General features: G+C 42.7%; 3 protein-coding genes across 5 annotated transcripts in view; 1 reads left to right on the top strand and 2 right to left on the bottom strand.

Annotated features, from left to right (window-relative positions):
• The window catches only part of TAP1 (transporter 1, ATP binding cassette subfamily B member), an 895,619-nt gene that overhangs the window by 616,375 nt on the left and 263,668 nt on the right, over nucleotides 1–15,576 (top strand). The window lies entirely within an intron of this gene.
• The window catches only part of LOC309560896 (class I histocompatibility antigen, F10 alpha chain-like), a 291,577-nt gene that overhangs the window by 232,973 nt on the left and 43,028 nt on the right, over nucleotides 1–15,576 (bottom strand). Inside the window, exon 3 of one of the 2 annotated variants that reach the window (XM_082264584.1) lies at nucleotides 8,495–8,773. The exons of the other annotated variant lie outside the window; for it this stretch is intronic. Coding sequence (XP_082120710.1) covers nucleotides 8,495–8,773 — 279 coding nt within the window. The remainder of the gene's footprint in view (nucleotides 1–8,494; nucleotides 8,774–15,576) is intronic. 2 annotated transcript variants of the gene reach the window in all.
• LOC309560894 (class I histocompatibility antigen, F10 alpha chain-like) overlaps nucleotides 1–15,576 on the bottom strand; it is a 392,531-nt gene that overhangs the window by 42,849 nt on the left and 334,106 nt on the right. The window lies entirely within an intron of this gene.

The raw sequence follows: 15,576 nt of genomic DNA on the forward strand, positions 1-15,576 counted from the left end.
CTGACTAATGTCCTCCCTAGCAGTTCCCCCATTTATTATTATTAATAATTTATTTATTTATTTTTTATGTGTTGGTTCTTGTCCATTTATTTGTTTCATGACCCCCTATGACTCTTTCAATATGATTGTTAACAGGGTTTTGTTATTTATGTTCATGTTGTCTATTTATGTATATTAAGGGTCTGAAAGTGTATCCGGGTTACCCACTCCCTATTGGGATATATCAGACATTTATTATTGCATCATCTATACTTATGTAATTAACAATTTTTTCTTTTTTTTTGGGTTACACCCTCATTTTACTGTGATGGGTCCCCCAACACACACACATGGCTTGAGTGTCCATAGTTTCTCCCCTCCTTATACTACAGTATTAATATTATCCTAATATTTCTATTATAGTTAATTTAATTTGCTCTGCCATCACATTGTCAGGGTTTGAATTTTCCCACACCCCGGCCCAGGCACAGACAAGCCTGCCCACTGGTCGTGGGAGGCGTTATGTGACAATTCAGGCCATGGGGACAAAAGGTCCTTGCCTTTGTTGCATTGGGTGTCCAATCTGTGTTGGAGGCCATTGGTCCTCATAGGTTCCCCACTTGCGGCTGTGTTGTGGAGGGATCGGCGTCACTTTGTTTACTGACTTCCGGTCGGTTGTTTTTTCCCAGGCGGCCACCTACTGATAACAACATCCGGTCATCACTTTAGGGGGAGGTGTCTGTGCGGCTTTCCCGCCGCGCATGTGCCTCATATTAGGACGCCGAGGCCCGCTACCGGCGCCATATCTTTTTGTTCTCACCGTGAAAAGGAGCAATTTCCTCCTCTCCCGTGGGGACCGTTGTTGTACCTATAATCATCAGGCTTCTATCAGATCTATTTGGAAAGTCTTCCGGATTGGGACACTTTAGTATGCCCGTTATTTTTGTAAGTATACATATATGTAATCTTAAATTACTTTTTTGTCTCCATCTTTGAATCATCTATTTCAGATGTTTTTCCTTATTGGATATTAATATACACATATACATATTCTGGTTTATTACAAAGGTACCAGTCAATATTGGGTGAAAAGGTTTTCCATCCTGCGGTCCTGCTGGGATGTGGTGTTATCTATTGGAGGGCTGAGTCCCCCTATATCCCTTGTTTTGGCAGAAACATATCCTTTGAGCTTCTTGAATATGCGGTCAAATATTGGAGGGTTTTCTGCTTCCATATGGCAAATGGACATTTCTATTATATGGTTAGTGGCATCTTGGCTCTGTGTGTGTGCTCTTTTGGGGGGACCCACAAATGAGGGTTTCTGTGATAAACATAAGATGTTTTATTTCCTTTGTTTCTTATCACAGAAATGGGACAACAATATCTTCCCTGAAGAAGAATTGAACTACAAGTTCACTTAAACATTCGAAACGCGTTGGCACTTCCTCCTGTTGGAGGTGTATTGGGTCCCTTTCAATCTTTGGTCTAAGTGTTTGTTATGCCTTTTGTTTGTATTACAATTGGTGTCTTTGCACTGTTTTAACTATTTTTTGTGATTTATGTAACTTTGGAACTTTTATGAATAATCTCAATAAATATTAAAAACTGAATTTTTGTAAAATCTTACCGTAAAATTCCTTTCTCTGAGTCCTCCGACAGTCGCCGCCCCTCATAAGTCATCACTATTGGGTATTGACTTCCGCTCCGCAGGAGTAGCAAGGCATAAGACTTAGTTAAAAGAACAAAAGCATTTAGCATAGACACACCCATGGGGGCTGTCCCACTGGTTAATACCCCCCTGCAGTAATCCCTCCCAACTCAGTTTGGTAGAATAGCAGTAGGTATACAAGAAAAAACCCCAAAAGAGGGGCGGGGGCGGCGACTGTCGGAGGACTCAGAGAAAGGAATTTAACAGTAAGATTTTACAAAAATTCCGTTTTCTCTTACGTCCTCCGACAGTCGCCGCCCCTCATAAGTCATCACTATTGGGATGTCCCAAAGCAGTGTAGACATGAGGCGTGGGAGACGCAACCGCAGAAAAGGCAACGCAGTACCCACATCAGAGAAAGGAACCTTACACACACAGTAAGAGAACCTTCTGGGCAACGGAAAAGGCTCAACAGGAGCAACAGCCCTGGAAAGCAAATAACCCAGGGATAAACAACCCCAACAGCCAGGGACCCACAAAAAAACAAGGGTCCCCTATGGCACTGCCGCACTGAGAACTTTGCGGCCAAAGGAAGCATCAGCTGATGCCAGAACATCCACCTTACAGAATTTGGAAAAGGTGTGCACCGATGACCAAGTCGCAGCCTTGCACACCTGGGCCACGATGCCTGATGCCGGTAGGCCCAGGACGTACTCAATGACCTGGTAGAGTGCGCCTTAACAGAGAAGGGTGGAACCCGTTCTTTCAAGGCATAGGCCTGTTCAATGGTCTGTCTGATCCATCTGATCTGAACAGATTGGAGTAAAACCCCTGAAACCTGTCCCGATGAGGCACCGGGACAATTACCCCCTGGACCAAGAGGTCCTGCACCGCTTGATGCAGGTCCTGTAAACGCCCTGGGGTCAAATGAAGATTTGAGGAAAAGAATCTGTCCGCCGGCCGTGAAAGGAATTTGATCTTGTATCCAGATCGAATGATTTCCTGAACCCACCTGTCTGGAATACGGAGCAGCCAAGGTTGGAGGAAACCGTGCAAACGTCCCCACACCCCTGAAATGGGTGAGGGTGTCCTTTCAGGCAGAGGCGGGCTGAGCCGCCGTGCCAGCATGGCCGGACTTTTGCTTACCCACTCAGGGCTTCTTCTGGCCGCCTTGGCCCTTGAAAGGTTTGCCCTTGAATTGTGACTTAAAGGCACTAAAGGACCCCTGCGTGGGTCTAAAGGCGGGACCCCCGCTTGCCGCGAAAGGACTTGTTCTTCGGATTTTGGGGCAGCAGAGTGCTCTTACCCCCAGTGACTCCTTTCACCAAAGTATCCAAGGCCTCGCAAAAAAGGCGAGACCCAGCATAAGGAAAGTCAGCCACCGTTTTCCGTGACGTCTGGTCAGCCGACCAGCTCTTCAGCCAGATTAGTCGACGGTTAAGCACCGCGACACTAGACAGGCGTGTAGCCAAAGGGGCCTCATTTAAGGCCGCATCGCACAAAAACATGACCCCTTGATGAATTTGGTCCACCATTTCTAGCGTGGCAGGCGGGGCAGAATCCGTCACGAGAGTGCGCCTAAGCACCTTAGTCCAGTCCGCCACCACCTGAGCCACCATGACAGAAGCAAAAATAGGTTTGAGCATAGAGCCCACCACTGTAAAGGCATGGCGGGCAAGAGACTCCAACCTCCTGTCCGTAGGATCCCGGAACACCGGGGTATCCTCAGTAGGAACCAGAGTAGCCTTGTCCAACATGGCCACAGCGTGATCCACCTTGGGGGCCACGCACCAGCGCGCATCCGTAGAAGGCGCAAAGGGGTACAGCAGTTTAAACCTACTAGGCATCGTAAAGGGGCGTTTTAAACTGCGCCATTGTACATTCACTGTGTGATGAAACTCAGCGGGGCAGGGAAAAACCTGCGCCGACTTTCGGGCCCTATGTGTACCAAATGAGGACACAATGGCCGGAGGAGTGGGCTCATCCTCCAAATGTAGTGTTTCTTTCACAGAAGAAATCAAATCATTCATGTGTGCGCGTTCTTCAGGTGACCCCGGGGAAGATTCATCAACCCCCTCCACCTCTGCCTCCCCCTCAGACCCCAGAGGGTCCAGGGACGAGCGAGACCCTGAAAGGGCCACGCCAGCCACAGCAGCCACATCACCATCTGAATCAGAGGAGAAAGATAATCTGGGCCTTTTCCTAGCAGCACGTTCAGCCATCAGCACCTCAATTTTTGACACCAAAGACGCCACCACAGCAGCCAAATTAGGTATAACGGGGGGTTCCGCAGAACTGGGGTCCCCCACCAAGGCTGAAGGGAATTTGCTGTCTTGAGAATCCATTGCCAAAATCAATAAGCAAAAGTACTGGCCCTTTAAAAGCGCTGCAGATAGCGCAGCCCACCGCTATAAGCACTGTGTACACAGACCTCCCAAAAGGGACAAAACTGAGCCAGGAAGGATAGAACAGAGAGATATGGAAGAGACAGTCTGCAGAGCCCCACAGAGTGTTACCACACTGATCGCTGCTCCAGAGGAAAAGAAAGTGAGGTCACCAGAAGCTGAACTATATGCTGCAAGGCCCAGGGAAAATGGCTGCCTATAGGAATGACTGGATGGCTTCGGCAAGATGGCTGCCGACATGTGCTCGGAAGGATTGTTCTGCCACACACACAAGATGGCGCCGGATGGCATCAAAACCACTACATAGCAAGCTATAGTAAAAGCCCACAGTGAAGCCAGACATGCTGCCCACATCCAAAATGGCGGACCGTGCGGTTTTTAGCCGCAGCGGTCGCCTCAAACACAGTCTGCACCTCCCAAATAATAAAAGTGACACAGGAGAGGGGTCCCCACACCACACAGCCAGTAGTGTATTAAAGAAGACTCCCGCAGGGATCGCATCAGGGAGCCCCATAAACGCACAGACATGAGGGGACACACAGCAACACAGGACTGCCATCCCAGACAGAGGTCCCCACAAAGAAAGTACTTACCTGTACTGGATGGCGTGGGGTGCCTCTTTGAACGGAAAGCCTCTGTCCTCAGATGACAGGGAATGCCGTCAGCCAAAAAACGCAGGACACCGCAGCACAGAACCGCATATGTGTCCAGTGAGGTAGCCACCTCACAGGCTGCATCCCTGCTGCGAGCAGGGATGGGTCGTTCATAGCGCCAGGGAGAACAATAGCCGAACACTCGATGGCGGGCTGGGGATCCATCTGACCTTCTGCCCTGGAGAGCCAGGGCTGCCAGTCTGATTCCCAGCTCCGCTTGATCCATCTTCATCCGAAGAGCCGACTAAACTAAAGCTGACAAAATAAACAGCTAGTAAAGCAAAGAAAAAACTGACATTTTGCAAAGAAAAATCAAAGAAAAGATTAGAAAGGCTGAGACTGAAGCCCCAGCACAGGGAAGCCTGACTACTCCTGACGCTAGGCAGAGACTGAGTTGGGAGGTATTACTGCAGGGGGGTATTGACCAATGGGACAGCCCCCATGGGTGTGTCTATGCTAAATGCTTTTGTTCTTTTAACTAAGTCTTATGCCTAGCTACTCCTGAGGAGCGGAAGTCAATACCCAATAGCGATGACTTATGAGGGGCGGCGACTGTCGGAGGACGTAAGAGAAATCTCTTTTTTTACATTATGTGTAATAATTGCCCTTAAAATCACAATTCAGAGGAGAAAATTCTTGTATTTGTAATTGTATGGATGGTGTACTGAGCTGTATGTGTGCTGCACTGTGTATACTGACATGTATGGACGGTGTACTGAGCAGTATGGGTGCTGCACTGTGTATACTGACATGTAAGGACGGTGTACTGAGCTGTATGTGTGCTGCACTGTGTATACTGACATGTATGGACGGTGTACTGAGCTGTATGTGTGCTGCACTGTGTATACTGACATGTATGGACGGTGTACTGAGCTGTATGTGTGCTGCACTGTGTATACTGACATGTATGGACGGTGTACTGAGCTGTATGTGTGCTGCACTGTGTATACTGACATGTATGGACGGTGTACTGAGCTGTATGTGTGCTGCACTGTGTATACTGACATGTATGGATGGTGTACTGAGCTGTATGTGTGCTGCACTGTGTATACTGACATGTATGGACGGTGTACTGAGCTGTATGTGTGCTGCACTGTGTATACTGACATGTATGGATGGTGTACTGAGCTGTATGTGTGCTGCACTGTGTATACTGACATGTATGGATGGTGTACTTAGCTGTATGTGTGCTGCACTGTGTATACTGACATGTATGGACGGTGTACTGAGCTGTATGGGTGCTGCACTGTGTATACTGACATGTATGGACGGTGTACTGAGCTGTATGTGTGCTGCACTGTGTATACTGACATGTATGGACGGTGTACTGAGCTGTAGGTGCGCTGCACTGTGTATACTGACATGTATGGACGGTGTACTGAGCTGTATGTGTGCTGTACTGTGTATACTGACATGTATGGACGGTGTACTGAGCTGTATGTGTGCTGCACTGTGTATACTGACATGTATGGAGGGTGTACTGAGCTGTATGTGTGCTGCACTGTATTTCCTGATATGTAAACAAATAATGCATTCTGTATGCAGGCCAACTAATCAGCTGACCAACTAATCGGTTCTGAAAATAGCTGACAATTCTTTTCATAATTGATTAGTTGTTTCGGCCCCAACACATTCCCTTATAAAGTATATCTATAGTGTACGGTGTATATACCATGTGGTGTGACTACATACAGAAGTGTGTACATAGAGCCGTATATTTACAGTGTAATAAGTATTTGTACTGTATGCAGAGTGTATATACAGTGTGTAGATATAATATACAGGATATAGTGCAGTGTGTATATATGGTGTGTAGATATAACATATATGATGTATATAGTGCAGTGTGTATATACGGGGTGTAGATATAACATATATGATGTATATAGTGGAGTGTGTATATACGGGGTATAGATATAACATATATGATGTATATAGTGCAGTGTGTATATACGGTGTGTAGATATAACATATATGATGTATATAGTGTAGTGTGTAGATATAACATATATGATGTATATATTGTAGTATGTATATACGGTGTGTAGATATAACATATATGATGTATAAAGTGTAGTGTGTATATACAGGGTGTAGATATAACATATATGATGTATATAGTGTAATTTGAATATACAGTGTGTGGATATAACATATATGATGTATGTAGTGTAGTGTGTATTTACGGTGTGTACATATAACATACGATGTACACTATATTACCAAAAGTATTGGGACGCCTGCCTTTACACACACATTTACTTTAATGGCATCCCAGTCTTAGTCCGTAGGGTTCAATATTGAGTTGGCCCACCCTTTGCAGCTATAACAGCTTCAACTCCTCTGGGGAGGCTGCCCACAAGGTTTAGGAGTGTGTCTATCAGAAGGATTGACCATTCTTCCATAAGCACATTTATGAGGTTAGGCACTGATGTGGACAAGAAGGCCTGACTCACAATCTCCCCTCTAATTCATCCCAAATGTGTTCTATCACGTTGAGGTCAGGACTCTGTGCAGGCCAGTCAAGTTCCTCCACCCCAAACTCACTCATCCATGTCTTTATGGACCTTGCTTTGTGCACTGGTCCAAATCATTTGGTGGAGGGGGGATTATGGTGTGGGGTTGTTTTTTAGGGGTTGGGTTTTCCCTTTATTTCCAGTGAAAGGAACTCTTAAGGTGTCAGCATACCAAAACATTTTGGATAATTTCATGCTCCCAACTTTGTGGGAACAGTTTGGGGATGGCCCCTTCCTGTTCCAACAGGGATGGAGGAACTTGACCAGTGCACAAAGCAAGGTCCATAAAAACATGGATGAGTGAGTTTGGGGTGGAGGAACTTGACTGGCCTGCACAGAGTCCTGACCTCAACCCGATAACACCTTTGGGATGAATTAGAGTGGAGACTGTGAGCCAGTCTTCCCGTCCAACATCAGTGCCTGACCTTCCAAATGCACTTCTGGAAGAATGGTCAAACATTCCCATAGACACTCCTAAACCTTGTGGACAGCCTTCCCAGAAGAGTTGAAGCTGTTATAGCTGCAAAGGGTGGGCCAACTAAATATTGAACCCTACAGACTAAGACTGGGATGCCATTAAAGTTCATGTGCGTGTAAAGGCAGGCGTCCCAATACTTTTGGTGTGTAGATATAACATATTTGATGTATATAGTGCAGTGTGTATATACGGGGTGTAGATATAACATATATGATGTATATAGTGCAGTGTGTATATACGGGGTGTAGATATAACATATATGATGTATATAGTGTAGTGTGTATATACAGTGTGTAGATATAACATATATGATGTATATAGTGTAGTGTGTATATACGGGGTGTAGATATAACATATATGAGGTATATAGTGTAGTGTGTATATACGGTGTGTAGATATATATGATGTATATAGTGCAGTGTGTATATACGGTGTGTAGATATAACATATATGATGTATATAGTGTAGTGTGTATATACGGGGTGTAGATATAACATATATGATATATATAGTGTAGTGTGTATATACGGTGTGTAGATATAACATATATGATGTATATAGAGTAGTGTGTATATACGGGGTGTAGATATAACATATATGATGTATATAGTGTAGTGTGTATATACGGGGTGTAGATATAACATATATGATATATATAGTGCAGTGTGTATATACGGGGTGTAGATATAACATATATGATGAATATAGTGTAGTGTGTATATACGGTGTGTAGATATAACATATATGATGTATATAGTGTAGTGTGTATATACGGGGTGTAGATATAACATATATGATGTATATAGTGCAGTCACCTCTCTTCTCCAGATCTTCTCTCCCATTGTTGATGTGTTTCTTCAGCCATGGAATACAGATATTTTCCAGATAATTCTTGTCTCTCTCCCCCAGTCTGACCTCCGGACTGTTCCATCTCTGTGTGGTGATCTGAGCCTCATTCATGGTCGGGATATAGATCCAACTCTGTGTGTCCAGATACACAAAATCTCTCCCATCATATCCGTGCTGACTATACCCCGCAGTGGTGCCGTCATCTCTCAGCTCACAGCCGAACATCCTCTGGTAGGAATGGAATCCTGCAGAGAGAAGAGGAAGATGTGACCCGGGATCAGAGGTGTGATGTGTGTAATATGTGATGATGTAGGAGGTGATGGTATATGGAGGAGATATGTATAGGGATAGATGTGTGTATACAGAGTGTACATATACAGCACAGCTCTCCTTATAATGGCACGGCCAGTACTACAGATATATATCCTCTACTATGGCAGAAAACTCCGATACACATCCTCAGTATGGAGGAAGAAGAAGATCGGATCCTAGCGACACCCCAGAATGTTCTACAGAGGGGTCACCGACTCATCCCACCACTGAGGAGATGACACTCATCACTGATAATGGGGTGTTTGGTGTCTCAGGCCAAGGTAGTGGGACTTTTAGGGCAAGTAATAATATTACTACAAGTAAAAGTAAAAAAAATAGAGTATCGGATTTATTCCGTTGTACTTAAGGCATAATGATATATACATACATTCCAATAAGGTGGAGATATGTGTTTTGGGTATAGGCCCAATGTGATAAAGATAGAAAAAGAAAAACGATTCGAGGGAATCTGTGACATATGTGATAGTTTGTGACAAAATTAGGGATAATAATCTCTGTGTTTCCTGTGTAGTCCAGGAAGTAGTAGTTCACAGAGTTTATCCCTTAAACTGACGCGTTTCGGCTTTCTTTAAGCCTTTCTCAAAGATTTTTGTCACCCAGCTGAAATATATAAAATCAATAACATATCTGTTATTGTAAATATTCATGTAGAAAAATACTGGAGTTTTAGTATAAAATATTTAAGTACATACACTATGGGACCTTGCTTCAATAGACCAATCTCTGTGTCCTCTGAGCCTGCTACAAGGAGTCGTGGGGTACCTCTGTCTGGAAGGATATGTGAGTGTAAGTATTATTTTTATTTTGGATATTGATAGCCTGAAGTTATTCAATAATTACCATTTACTCACGCATTCAATATAGGTGTTCATATATGGTGGCTTGGTGGTAATCCAGCAAAGTCCTGCGTGATCCTTTTCTAAAAAGTCATAATGTATATATATATGTATGTAAGGAGGGTTTTTTCACAATAGTAGTATTTGTTTATTTATGCAGAATTTTATATCCGCCTGGACCAACTTACATATGGTGGATTGCAGGATGGAAGATTCCAATGCCGCGAGTAGGTTTGCAGCCTTGCTTCAATATGCCATTCTAAAGGAATTATAAATAATATAATTCCTATTATATACATTGGTGGTCAGTGGTGAGTATTTTATTAAAGGTGACTTTGAAGGCTTATGGATCCATGAGGTCCATTTAAAGACTTACATTTGAGCAGATGTGGTAAGGTATGGTAGGAATTTCTCCACCGCAGCGGTCCGTGTCTCTCCTGTTCCCTCGCTAGGAGGGATGTGAAGGGAGACGCCGGCTCCCCGGCCTTTTAACGCTGCTCGCGCATGCGCAGAAGGCGCCGCACGTATGCAGCTCTTCCTTGTCCGTGACGTAATGGTCCCGTACTGCGCAGGCGCCTGGGTGTTGCGCACGCAGTACGAGCCTGTCGGGCAGGGAAAGCGGCCGCCGACACGGAGTGTGAGACATGGAGTTGTCTGGCCGTGGTCAGAGGCATGATGTTTAGCCCTTCCATGTCACAATTGCCCCTATCCTCGATAGGGGCAGGGGCTTACCGGGCAGGGGCTTACCGTGCCGGGAGCAAGCTCATGAGGATCAGGATGTCTGTTTTGAAGCAAAGTATACATTACACAATATACATGCAACAATATATGCAATATTAAATTATTAATTCATGTGTACATAATTTTTGCGTAGATCATAGTTTTAACAGCAGAAAAAAATATAAATAAATAATAAAAGAGCATATCCAAAGGGGAATGATGTTCCCGTGGGGGATGTGTCGGATATGTCCCAAAGTCTGACATACCAGAAAGGATGTTTATATCTGGGATTTGTTTCCAAGATGATTTTAAAGGTATGGTCACTAATTAGTTAAGTGGGGGAAGTTTCTATCACAATTTTACAAATAAATAAATGGGGGGATGGATGGTTTAGAATTAGAGTTTTAAAGCTATAGGTTGCTACTTTAAGGACAATCCTCGTTTCAGGTATCATATTTAATTTTAGTCCGTTTTCCCAGAGGCAAAGCCTTCAAGGAATGGTCTAAAACTTTCTGTTTCATTTAATCCAGGATATTTGGTGGCATTCAGACGTCTAATCCATCGCATCTCCATTTGGAGAAGCTTTTTGTTCCAATCGCCTCCGCGCTGTGGTATGTGTATTCTCTCTAAAGCGATGAATGTCACTTTTGGCATTTTATTGTTGTGGATATACTTGACGTGCCTACCAAGTGGTAAATGGAAATTACATATTTCCATACTTTGTATGTGCTTGTTGATTCTTTTGCCCATTTCCTGTTTGGTTTTACCAACATAATATGACCCGCATTCGCACCTCATAAGGTACACGACCCCCTTAGTCTTGCAATTTACATAGTGGCGGGGTGTAAATTTCTCACCGTTTGGGAGGATGGTATCTGTGCATTTTTTAATTACTTTGCACTGCGCACAAGTGCCGCAGGGGTATGTGCCCTTATCTCTGCAAGGGTCCTTCCTTTTTTCTTTGAATTCGCTATGTGTTAGATTTTGTTTGAGGGAGCCGGCCTTTCTATAGGTGACCAACGGGTTGTCTGTCACAAAATGTTTTACCACAGGATCTTCGTTTAGGATTGTCCAATGCTTTTGAAGAATTTGTTTGATTTTCTGATGTTCGTTTGTAAACCGCAAAATAATGCGGGTTTTTTCCCCTTGTTCCTTATTTGTGTGTGCCTCTTTAGATTTAAAGAGTATTTCTTGCCTCTCTTGCTGTTTGACCTTATTAAAGGCTTTTCTAAGTGTGGTTTTGGAGTATCCTCTTTCCAATAATCTTCCTTTTAGGAGGTTGGCTTCTTTCTGATAGTCGTCATCTTTGGTGCAATTCCTCTTTAGCCTTAAAAATTGGCTATACGGAATTGCTTTTTTTAAAGATATTGGGTGGAAACTTGACGCATGTAGGATTGAATTTCCTGCTGTTTCCTTACGATAAAGGGTCGTTTTGATGGTTCCATTGGGTTCTTTTAATATCCACGTGTCTAGAAACGCAATTTTGTTTCTATCATAATTGAGTGTAAAGAACATGTTATAGGTGTTATTGTTCATCGTTTTAAGACACTCCTTAATTAACTTCTCTGGTCCTGACCAGATAATGAAGATGTCGTCCAGAAATCGCTGCCACAGTAATATATTGTTTACAAAGATGTTATTTTTTTCTTCCGCCAGGAATTCCGTTTCCCAGGCTCCTAGAAAAATGTTCGCATACGATGGAGCACAACTAGTGCCCATCGCGACACCGCAAGTTTGCAGATAATAAGTACCATCGAAGGTGAATACATTATGATTTAGAATGTATTCCAACATCATTATAATAAATTCATTGAACTTATTGTCCCGTTCACTCTGTTGCATAAGAGCTTGTCTAATTATCTCTATTCCTTTTTTATGAGGGATGTTATTATAAAGAGATTCGACGTCAATGGTAATAAGGAGGGCATCTTCTGGTACTGTTAGTCCATCTAGAATTTGAAGTAGGTGTACTGTATCTTTTAGATACGATAGAAGTTTAGTCACATGGGGTTTGAGGTATGCGTCGATGACTTTACTAGTTGTTTCTGTGAGATTACCATTTCCCGATACAATTGGTCTCCCGGGAGGGTCGTCTCTGCTTTTATGTATTTTGGGTAACGCATAAAAAGTAGGGGTCCTGGGGTGTTCGGTCCTCATATATGACCATAATGTTTCTGTTATTGTGCCCTCGTTCAAGGCCCTGTCTAATTTTTTATAGAAATCTTCTTTGAAAGTTTCCAAGATTATAGGTAATATTTTCTTATAACATTTGTTGTTATTCAGGATTTTTTGGCACATCATTTTATATTGCTCATTATCCATTAATACGATGTTGCCTCCTTTGTCCGAGGGCTTTATTGTGATTTTCTCATTTTCTTGTAATTCTTTTAATGCTTTTCTCTGTGATTCCGTGAGGTTTTGTGTTTTTCCTCGGTCTTTCAATTGGTTGATCTCCTTGCTGGTTTCTCTCACAAATAGTGCAATTGCCGGATTTGTGTTCAAAGGTGGAAAGAGGTGTGATTTTTTCTTGAATTTTTTTAGGGATGTTTCCTGTGAAGGATTTGTTTCCTGATCCTCCTCTTCGCTATCTAAGTTGGTGTCATCATCCGTCCAGTCCTCTAGACCCCCTTCCTCCAACAGCAGGTTTAGATCACGGATGGCTCTAAATTCTGCTGCGGATAATTTTGTCTGTGGTTCTTCAGTTGTAGGCTTTTTGCTATACATAACTTTTAAAAGTAATTTTCGTGCAAAAAGGTTTATGTCCTTTATAGTTTCAAATCTGTCCGTTGCCTTATTAGGGCAAAAGGATAGGCCTAATGTTAGAACCTCCGTCTGGTCATCTGTTAATTTATGTTTGGACAGATTGATGATGGTGAGTTCCCTAGTTTCAATTATGTGGCTTGGGTCTGCTTCTTCTGTTGTTTCCCTAAAAAAGCCTTTTGTGATTTTGGACCACCGTCTTTGTTTATTCTTGGTCTTAAGAAAATTTTATGATGTTTAACCGGGACTATGTCCTCTTGTCCATGCGAAATGTTTTCTTTCAGCGTTAAAAGGCCGGGGAGCCGGCGTCTCCCTTCACATCCCTCCTAGCGAGGGAACAGGAGAGACACGGACCGCTGCGGTGGAGAAATTCCTACCATACCTTACCACATCTGCTCAAATGTAAGTCTTTAATAAAATACTCACCACTGACCACCAATGTATATAATAGGAATTATATTATTTATAGTTCCTTTAGTATGGCATATTGAAGCAAGGCTGCAAACCTACTCGCGGCATTGGAATCTTCCATCCTGCAATCCACCATATGTAAGTTGGTCCAGGCGGATATAAAATTCTGCATAAATAAACAAATACTACTATTGTGAAAAAACCCTCCTTACATACATATATATATACATTATGACTTTTTAGAAAAGGATCACGCAGGACTTTGCTGGATTACCACCAAGCCACCATATATGAACACCTATATTGAATGCGTGAGTAAATGGTAATTATTGAATAACTTCAGGCTATCAATATCCAAAATAAAAATAATACTTACACTCACATATCCTTCCAGACAGAGGTACCCCACGACTCCTTGTAGCAGGCTCAGAGGACACAGAGATTGGTCTATTGAAGCAAGGTCCCATAGTGTATGTACTTAAATATTTTATACTAAAACTCCAGTATTTTTCTACATGAATATTTACAATAACAGATATGTTATTGATTTTATATATTTCAGCTGGGTGACAAAAATCTTTGAGAAAGGCTTAAAGAAAGCCGAAACGCGTCAGATTCAGGGATAAACTCTGTGAACTACTACTTCCTGGACTACACAGGAAACACAGAGATTATTATCCCTAATTTTGTCACAAACTATCACATATGTCACAGATTCCCTCGAATCGTTTTTCTTTTTCTATCTTTATCACATTGGGCCTATACCCAAAACACATATCTCCACCTTATTGGAATGTATGTATATATCATTATGCCTTAAGTACAACGGAATAAATCCGATACTATATTTTTTTTACTTTTACTTGTAGTAATATTATTACTTGCCCTAAAAGTCCCACTACCTTGGCCTGAGACACCAAACACCCCATTTTCTTGTTCAAAATAGGGACAAGGCAAAACCTACTCTTACTATCTAGAGAAAAAAACCCCCACCCCCTCGTTACACTCATCACTGATTGGCTGTTCTGACGCGACAAAAACATTTCTATTCACCAACCAGGTGTGACATCTTCAGATCATCATCTCATTGGCTGCTGTTTCCCTCCATTTTCTACCAGCCAATTACTCACTGTGTACAGTGCCTTGCAAAAGTATTCGGCCCCCTTGAACGTTGCGAACTTTTGCCACATTTCAGGCTTCAAAACATAAAGATATAAAACTGTAATTTTTTTTTGAAGAATCAACAACAAGTGGGACACAATCATGAAGTGGAACTAAATTTATTTGATATTTCAAACTTTTTTAACAAATAAAAAACTGAAAATTGGGCGTGCAAAATTATTCATCCCCCTTAAGTTAATACTTTGTAGCGCCACCTTTTGCTGCGATTACAGCTGTAAGTCGCTTGGGGTATGTCTCTATCAATTTTGCACATCAAGAGACTGAAATTTTTGCCCATTCCTCCTTGCAAAACAGTTCGAGCTCAGTGAGGTTGGATGGAAAACGTTTGTGAACAGCAGTTTTCAGTTCTTTCCACAGATTCTCGATTGGATTCAGGTCTGGACTTTGACTTGGCCATTCTAACACCTGTATATGTTTATTTGTGAACCATTCCATTGTAGATTTTGCTTGATGTTTTGGATCATTGTCTTGTTGGAAGACAAATCTCCGTCCCAGTCTCAGGTCTTTTGCAGACTCCATCAGGTTTTCTTCCATAGTTACATAGTTACATAGTTAGTGAGGTTGAAAAAAGACAACAGTCCATCCAGTTCAACCTATGATGTGTGTGTGTGTTTGCTTTTAACCGTACATTGTATACCCCTGTATGTTGTGGTCTCTAAGGTGTCCATCTAACAGTTTTTTGAAACTATCAATGCTCCCTGCTGATACTGAAGAGAATTCCACATCCTTACCGCTCTCACAGTGAAAAACCCCTTACGCATTTTAAGGTTAAACCGCTCTTCCTCTAGTTTTAGTGAGTGGCCACG

The sequence above is a fragment of the Pelophylax lessonae genome (assembly GCF_965119305.1).
Source record: "Pelophylax lessonae genome assembly, chromosome: 7".
Taxonomy (NCBI): Eukaryota; Metazoa; Chordata; class Amphibia; order Anura; family Ranidae; genus Pelophylax; species Pelophylax lessonae.